Raw genomic sequence first — 8,803 nt, 5'->3', positions numbered from 1 at the left:
CAGGAGCTGCCCCCCTGGTGGTCATTGCGCTCCCACAGCCAACCTCCCGTGGCCAGCCAACCTCCCCTGGTCCCTCCCCATGGCCAGCCAAACTCCCGTTGTCCCTCCCCCCATCCGGCAGGAAGGCCCAGGCTGGCAGCCAGAAGGCCCCGATTGGCCCTGATCACCAGCCAGGCCTAAGGACCCCACTGTGCATGAGTTTCATGCACCAGGCCTCTAGTATTTATATATTTAGCAAAAGATTGAAATGAAATGTTTTACATTTCATTAAAAAACACCTCAAATGCTTTCTTTAAATGATATCGTATTTGGAGAACTAAATATACCAAAAAAAAAGCCAACCTGTCCTGGTGATTAATAATTCCATTTACAAAATATTTTCAAGTCTCCTGGTACTAAAATTTCTAATATTGAACCTCAGTATAAAATTTTATATTGTAATTATAATTTTTATTTCCTCACTCTTAGCCCCTACTCAAGTACTTTTAAAATAGCATATGTTTTAAGACGATGACATCAATTTAGAAATGCTTCTCACGTATGTTACTCTCTGATGAAGTAATTTTCTGCAAGTATAAAGATTTTAAAAATGTTACATTCTGTGTTTAAAAAAAGAGTAGCCTTTATAAATAGCACTAGGAAAGAACAGTATTATTTTCTCTTTCTCTAATCTTTTTGACATATCCAGTACATGTTTTGATTTCTAGTGATCATTTGCAACTTCCAAAATCAGACCAACCATACTCTAATTATGTATTTTATAGTTGCAAAAATTCAAGTTTGTTATTTTTTCAATTATTAAAGTTTAAATGCTATTATTACTATTTTGGTTCATTAGATAGCTGCTCATGTTAGGCTTGTGATATAAGCTCATACACATTTTCTAAAAATAGAAGAAAACTAAATGAGTTGTCATATATTTTTAGAAAATAAACTCCAATGGTTAGGTAATGGGCTTATAATTGTACTGGAAAAAAAAATACCTTGTGATAAAGCAATGCCCTTTTCCAACTAATCAAAAATAATCCAGGTTTAGCTATGGCCAGTGTATTTTGGAGCTGGCTCCTATCTTCCCAACTCTATGTTCAGTGATGTCAAGTTAGTAGCTTAAAATCACTCACATGGTGGAATTTATACTACAAAAATCAGCAAAAGCTACAACTGAGAGGTTCCTCTCCCACCTCGAAGAGCCATTAGACATTTCCCAGAAAACCAATGGGCAATAATTATTATTCCTTTAAAATACAATTCAATTCTTTATTGTTCATAGGAATCTTATTTGAATGGTTGGTGTTTTCTGTGTAAATTTGTCTTCCTGGAAAAAATTTAAATGTTTCCCGTTAGTTTATAATAATGAAACTGTTAGGCTTTGAAGGCATAAATATGTGAGGCCTCATCCATAGAGAGGTTCTTTCCTTTCTTATTAGGGAGATATACCCTACTCAGAATAAACTGTTAAAATTTAGATTTTTATGTGGAAGAAAATCAGGACTCAATACTGATGTTAGTTCATGCATTTATTCACCAAATATGTATTATTTATTTTTCAAATATGTATTATTTTTACTTCTTTTCCCTATGCCAGGCATTGTTATAGGTACAACAGTGAATAAAAATAATAAAAATCCCCAAAAAAATTTTTTTTAGATTTTTGTCTAAAAGAATAAAACGGTACCGATACCTGTTTTTAACTCAAGCCACGCTTATGAAGCAACCGAACAGATTTTAATTGTGTCAAAAAAGTCTGTGATTTAATAATCAAAGGTTAATTAAAATATTTTGTAAAAAAGTATAAAATAAACAATTTTATTAGACGAATTCATTTATTTGACACATTAAATTAGGCAAAGAAAAATATATGCAACTGCATAAAAAGAATCACATTCTCATCCTACTTGAACACACAGCAGTGGTCAAAACTAATAAATTGTGGAATGAATCCCAGGATTAATTGCAAAAAAGCACCCTGTACAAAAAAGCTTCAGACCTCTAACTTCACTGAATCCAGTACTAAACGTGCTTCTTTATATTCCTCAGCTTCTTCCAATTCTTTTTCATTCTCCTGAAATGAAATATAATGAAAGGAAGTTTATCTTTTTAAAACTTTAGTATTTTATTTTTACTCAAATATTAGAAACCATCAATGTAAACAGCTCGAAAATTTAAAAAAAAGGATCCCAAGCTTTTCTTATGGGTAACAATGAAAATAGGTTTGGTTTGGTCTCACTGAGTATTCTCATATCATAAGTAAAAAACATGTAAAGCTATTGACATTAAGTGAATAAAAATTTAAGAAAAATTTTTAAAATTTTATTCTTACTTTGTTAACACATCACAATACAAAAGGGATTATTATTAGACATGGACTAAAAGTTAAAAATGATGATTTATTAACGTTTTACATATACAATAAAATTTAAAACAAAATAACCCTTCAACTAACTACTCACAGTGACAAAGACTACTGGTGTCACACCAGAGTTAAGTACAATTTTGAATTAGAAAACTGAAATGCCTGCTTATTAATGAGCATTATATACCCTACTACAAGGAAACAAAATACTAACATCTTTCCTTTTCTGATATATAAAGACTAAAATTTTCCTTGATACTTTATACAGAAAACCTTTACTGGTAAAAAATAAATGAAATAATAATACGTAAGTTATTATGCTTAGAAAATTTTGCTTGGTTTTTAATAAATGAATAAAGCTATGGTCAGTAAATCATGTCAGGTCAATAAAAGATGGAGCTATACAAGTTATAGAGCAGAGGGAGTAAAGTGTGTGTTTAATGTAAAACAAAGCAAACGGAGTAAAAATTTCTTAATTCAGACTACTAGTATAGCATAGAATTCCTTAAACCGCTATATTATATCTAAACATGTCTTTGTTCTCTCTCAGTAAATATAAGCTCTTTGAGGGTAGAGATATTGTTGAATACATCCATAAACACATCATCCAAAAACAAAACTATTTTTTTTTCAAGCAGTTTCTATTACTTTCTCAGCTACTAGATTCATGAGAGAAAAAAGTCATTTAAATTGTTAGGAAATACAGATGGTGCTTCTGTCTCTGGGTGTATTTTAATAGAGTAATTATTTCCTGCTTTCATCTACTTTTATTTCAAAATCTTAGCTTCATTTTCGGCTGTTAAGGAAAGTTATCCTGCCTTTAAAAGGTTCCTACAGGTAAATATGGAGCTCTTTGTCAAAATTAAAGTAAAATGTGAACATTTTTCTCTCTCTCTTTTTCTACAGATTTAGTCCTAATACTATTTGGTGGGAAAACAAATCTCATTCTTTCAAAGAATACATATGATCATCCTGAAAAAGCCACACATAATTTTTGTTATACAGAGAACAACTATGAGTCAAGAGACAGCTGTGTAGCTAGTAATTAATATTAGCTCAAGAAATATAAATATAAAATGAGATTAGTAAATGTTAGAATTCATCAAATTATCATCCAACAATAGTAACAACTGGCTTGTATGTAGTATTATACTTTAATCTCTGTTAGGAAAGAAATAAGATGACTTAATTATTCTTAGAATTGTTTATAAAATGACTCTGCCACTGTATCACAAGACATTTATAAAGCAAGTTTAATAGTGTTATCCACCTCCAAGTTAGTATGAAAGGACTGCCTATATTATAGGGTTTTTTTTTTCCACTTAAATTAATTAAGGTTTCAATCTGAAAGAATTCCAGATCCTTTTTATTATGGTCCAAATTCATTTGAAACATTTGGATCTTCTAAAATTTCAAACAATGTGTAAAAAAAGATATTCATGTATCAAAACCAAATAATTCAAGATGCTGGGGCACATTATTAGTACCATGAATACCTAACATGTTAAGTCAAATATATTTATTTAAGTTTAAATAAGCAGAATAAACATACTATACATAGTACTTTTACTGGAGGCATAACTTAAACACAATTTACACTCCATTAATTATTTTAAAGTATACTGGTACACAGGGTAAGTGAACAAAATATGTCACCAGGTAGTTTTCAGCGTAAAAATATTTAACATTTTGGCCTTTTATATATTAGATTGAAAAAAATTTTAAACAAAAGACAGAGAAGTCTTTACTTACTAATATCTGCAGAAGATCAGTATATGCAGCTTCCAACCTGCGCTGGCAATCTGGGATCATCATCCGGGATTCTTGCAGGATCTCTGCCTATAATAAGAATATCTGTGAGACATGCAGAAATAATAGAACGTATGTGTTTAGCTAACACCTCTGTAATGTCTAAAGTGATTTAGAGGAATCAGAAAAAAATTATGGATATGTAAAAGAGTTCAATATTTTAATTTAAATTATGTTTATTAGAAGTTAGAATGACTATCATACTGTAAAATATATAAAATACAAGTTATAGATCTAAACCTTTTTGGTAATCACCTTTTTGTGCTAAGTGAAAATTAACTAGAAAAGCTTTCCATAGAACATTTATTTTAAAAGGCTATTTAAAATAAACTATTTCTCCTGCTGTCATGAAGCACCTTTATCCAAAATGGGATCAGCTGGTTATATAAATATCTCCTGCATCTTTTGAGTAATAAAGAAAAACAGTGTTCAGATAATATCACATGGAGATAATTACTGCATGAAAAAAGTTATTGAGTTATTGATCACATTGTGTGCACACTGCAGGAGGTTCTCACTGAAAGACAGAGGTAAAGAAAAATGAAAATCAAAGACCAGCAGGTTCATATTTTTGATGCTTATCATGCATAAAAAGTTATTACTTATCCTTGTGCTTCATTTTAGGAGACAGATTATTCTCCCCATGTAGTTTGAGCCAAATTACCAACTTGGCACCCCTCTGAATTTGAACTTCTGCCTATTCCTCCTGAAGACAGACACAACAGAATTAAACACAGGAATATTTATCCCAGCAGATATTTCTGGACTTCAAATCATTCAAATCTGGACGGTAACATATAAAATCATTAAAAAAAAATCAAATCAAAGACTCGGAAACCCAATCAATAAGAGGGTAAATAAGTTAGTTTCAGATGTTGGACCTCAAGTAAGTCTTTTACCTAAGGTGGGGAAGAAACTATATTTTCTTAAACTATTCTCAGAAAGAGACACAGATCTTTCAAGTATTTATTTCCAAAAATTCATGTTTGGCCCTGGCTGGTGTTTCTCAGTGGTTAGAGCAGTGGTTCTCAACCATTCTAATGCCGCGACCTTTTAATACAGTTCCTCATGTTGTGGTGACCCCCAACCATAAAATTATTTTCGTTGCTACTTCATAACTGTAATTTTGCTACTGTTAAAGAATCGTAATGTAAATATCTGTGTTTTCCGATGGTCTTAGGCTCTACAGCACCGGTTCTCAACCTGACAGCCGTGGGCAAGCTACGGCCCGCGGGCCGGATCCGGCCCGTTCGGCTGTTCTATCCGGCCCGCGGAGCCGAAAGAGCGGAGGGTTCTCTTGCTCTCCCCTCCGCTCCTTTACTTTGAATTTATATTAGTTCACACAAACACTCCATCCATGCTTTTGTTCTGGCCCTCCGGTCCAGTTTAAGAACCCATTGTGGCCCTTGAGTCAAAAAGTTTGCCCACCCCTGTGGTTAAGACCATTGGAAAACACAGATATTTACATTACGATTCATTAACAGTAGCAAAATTACAGTTATGAAGTAGCAACGAAAATAATTTTATGGTTGGGGGTCACCACAACATGAGGAACTGTATTAAAGGGTCGCGGCATTAGAAAGGTTGAGAACCACTGGGTTAGAGCATTGGCCGGCACACTGAAGGGTCATGGGTTCTATTTTGGTCAAGCTGATGTACCTAGAGGTTGCAGGTTTGATCCCCAGCCCCAGTCGGACCACGAGGGAGGCAACCAATTGATGTCTCTCTCTCACATCAATGTTTCTCTCTCTCCACCTTTCTCCCTCCCACTCTCTCTAAAAATCAATGGAAAAATATCTGTGGATAAGAATTAATAACAACAATAAAGGACAAAAACTTATGTTTGATCAAATAACTTTGGTTAAATGGGTACAAAATCTGAACTTTTACTAAGAAGCTTTATTACCTAGCTCATAAAAAATAAAAAAAGACAATTTAATGGTAATCATACTATATTTAACAGAAACTTTAAGAAGTCCCAGTACCTTCCTTCCTTTCCCCAACCAACAGTTTTGTCATAGCTCACACTGTAAAAAAATTCTGAATTATAATATACACAGATGCTCTGTCCACATTTTCTCAGGTTAAAATTTATTGCTGAACTTGCAATTCTCTTACTAATAAGGCACAGGTTAAAAATTTCAAATGTAGGATCATTACTTTACTTCACAGCTAAGCATAATATGCTTAGATATTTAATTGCTGTCACTAAATTATTTTTATCTGGTTAGTTTGAATACATGTGAAAAAAATCAGTGGCCGGCACATTTCATTAGGTAAGCCATTCATATTTCCTCCCCTATGGACTTCCCTTGAGAATAGTTTATAGAAATTAAACAAGATGACACAAATAGAAAGAATTAGGTCAAACATATGATAAGCCAAAATGTATACTTGTAAACTTTTTAAAAGCTTTAGTAAGTTGTCACTGAAATAAACTTTAAATAATGCTATCCAAAATAATTCCTACTCATTATTATTTTATCCATTCTTACAGAGCAAGAATCATCGAACAGTTTATGAAAATGGGAGTCTGACTATGTGAGAACAAAGTTCAGTCTTTCCTGTACACCAGCGCCAATTCATTCATTAAGCAGCCTGTATAGCTGCAGAACACCAGGTACAGTGGATACAAAGCTGAAAAAGAGAAGGTCTCCATCTTCCAATCCAGGATAGGAGCATAAACACGAAAACAAACATTTGACACTGCTTCTATAAGAACATGCCACAGGGAGCCAAAGGCTTCCAGTAAAGTGATGACGATGATTTGGAGTCCATAAACCACATTTCTAGCAAGGCCATAAATCATATACTTTACCTTATAACAATGAATTACAATTGTCAGAAATAATTTTAAAAGACAGTATATAAGGTGTGATTATATAGTAAAGACACCCTCAAAACACCTTCACTAAGCTAAATGAATATTAACTTTCAAAGTGTTCCCTTTGGGAGGAAGTCACTCAAATGAATGGTGCCTCTGTTGAAAATATCTGAATAAACTGTCAGTTTATTCTAATGCTGACTATGACAAGATTGGAGTTAAGTCAGGATCTTGACACAGATTGGGAGGTACAATGAACCCTCAGGGAACACAACAGGATGCAGTCCTACTAATGTCTTGTTTTTAAAACAAATTACAATTTTTTTGCAGAAGTTATTCAGATAAAATGAAAGTTATGGGAAGCTTAGCAAGGCTCAGATTATAACAATGAATAAACACTGAACTAAAATCTGATCAATTTCTTTTAAAATCAAACATATATAAATTGGAAAAAGAAAGCCCTAATCGGCAGATCCTTTTTTTGTTTTCCAGAAATAAGTGTTCTATGAAACAATCTGGCTAAGGTTAAGTTCTTTTGCTATTACTTGATTGGGATAAGGTTTCTAGCTTCTTTAATGATCCAGATCACTCACCCAGGGTTGGCTATACCTATAATAATCTATAGACACTTTAATATTTCATTCTGGCTGCTTCTGGAACCAATGGTAACTGCACTAAGTTTGCCAAACTGAACTGTAAATAAGTGAAGAGATTACTGAACAATGGTTAAGTCTTTCCTTTTATATCATGGTAAAATGGTAATCTCTCTCTCTCTCTCTCTCTCTCTCTCTCTCTCTATATATATATATATATATATATATAAAACCCTAATATGCAAATAGACCAAATAGCGGAACAACCAAACAACTGGTAGCTATGATGTGCGCTGACCACCAGGGGGCGCATGCAGAACATGGTGGGCGCTGGCCGTGGTAGCAGGTGAGCAGGGACGCCAGACCAAAGCGGGGCTCCAGTCACTGTCATCGGGGCGAGCCTCTACTATTTACTGAAAATTTTTTGCTCCCACGCACCGGTCCTGCCCGGTGCTCACACCTGCTGCTGGCACTGGCCCTGGGGTTCGCACCCGCTGCTGGTGCCCAGCGCTGGCCCCGATCGCTCAGCGCCGTAAGCAGGTGTGAGCAGTGGCTGCCGGCCCTGATCGCCCCTCAGGGCTTCTGCACCTCCCCCTGCTCCTGAGGGGCAATCAGGGCAGACAACCGCTGCTCGCACACACTGAGGGCGCTGGAGCCGATGCTCCCACCCACTGCCCACATTAGCCCCACTTGCACCCGCAGCCGGCGCTGGAGCTGCCGCTTGCACCCGCTGCTGGTGCCCGGTGTCGGTCCCAATTGCTCGGCTCTGTCAGTGGGTGCGAGTGGTGGCTGCTGGCCCCGATTGCCCCTGAGGGCTTCGCCACCTCCTCCTGCTCCTGAGGGGCGACTGGAGCAGCAGCCACTGCTCACACCCACTGACAGCGCCGGTCCTGCTCGCACCTGCTGCTCGCGCTAGACCCAATTGTTCTGCGCCATCAGTGGGTGCGAGTGGGGCCAGTGGTGGGAGCAGGGCTGCTGGTAGACAGGGGATCAGGGGCTGGGGTGGGGTGGGAGGGCTGGGAGGGGGTGAGAAGGATGGGCGGAGACCCAGCCCCTGTGCCCACCACAGCCTCGCGGCCCATAGTTCCTTTCAAGGTGCACGAATTCGTGCACTGGGCCCCTAGTGTATAAACATGTCAAGAAATCCATCTGACAACAAAAGAAAGAAAATGGCAACTATGTGAGATGATGTATTTGTTAAGTAGCTTGAATGTGGTGAATATT

The 8,803-nt window shown here is 36.2% G+C and overlaps 1 protein-coding gene across 1 annotated transcript in view; it reads right to left on the bottom strand.

Annotated features, from left to right (window-relative positions):
• Positions 1 to 1,502: 1,502 nt before the first annotated feature.
• Positions 1,503 to 8,803, bottom strand: part of TBCA (tubulin folding cofactor A) — a 70,094-nt gene continuing 62,793 nt past the window's right edge. The window contains exons 3-4 of the mRNA XM_080682788.1: positions 4,106 to 4,192; positions 1,503 to 2,062 (exon numbers count right to left, since the gene is read on the bottom strand). Coding sequence (XP_080538914.1) covers positions 1,982 to 2,062; positions 4,106 to 4,192 — 168 coding nt within the window. The 3' untranslated portion in view covers positions 1,503 to 1,981. The remainder of the gene's footprint in view (positions 2,063 to 4,105; positions 4,193 to 8,803) is intronic.

The sequence above is a fragment of the Plecotus auritus genome (genome assembly GCF_963455305.1).
Source record: "Plecotus auritus genome assembly, chromosome: 7".
Classification (NCBI taxonomy): Eukaryota; Metazoa; Chordata; class Mammalia; order Chiroptera; family Vespertilionidae; genus Plecotus; species Plecotus auritus.
This window is presented reverse-complemented; position numbering and strand designations above follow the sequence as displayed.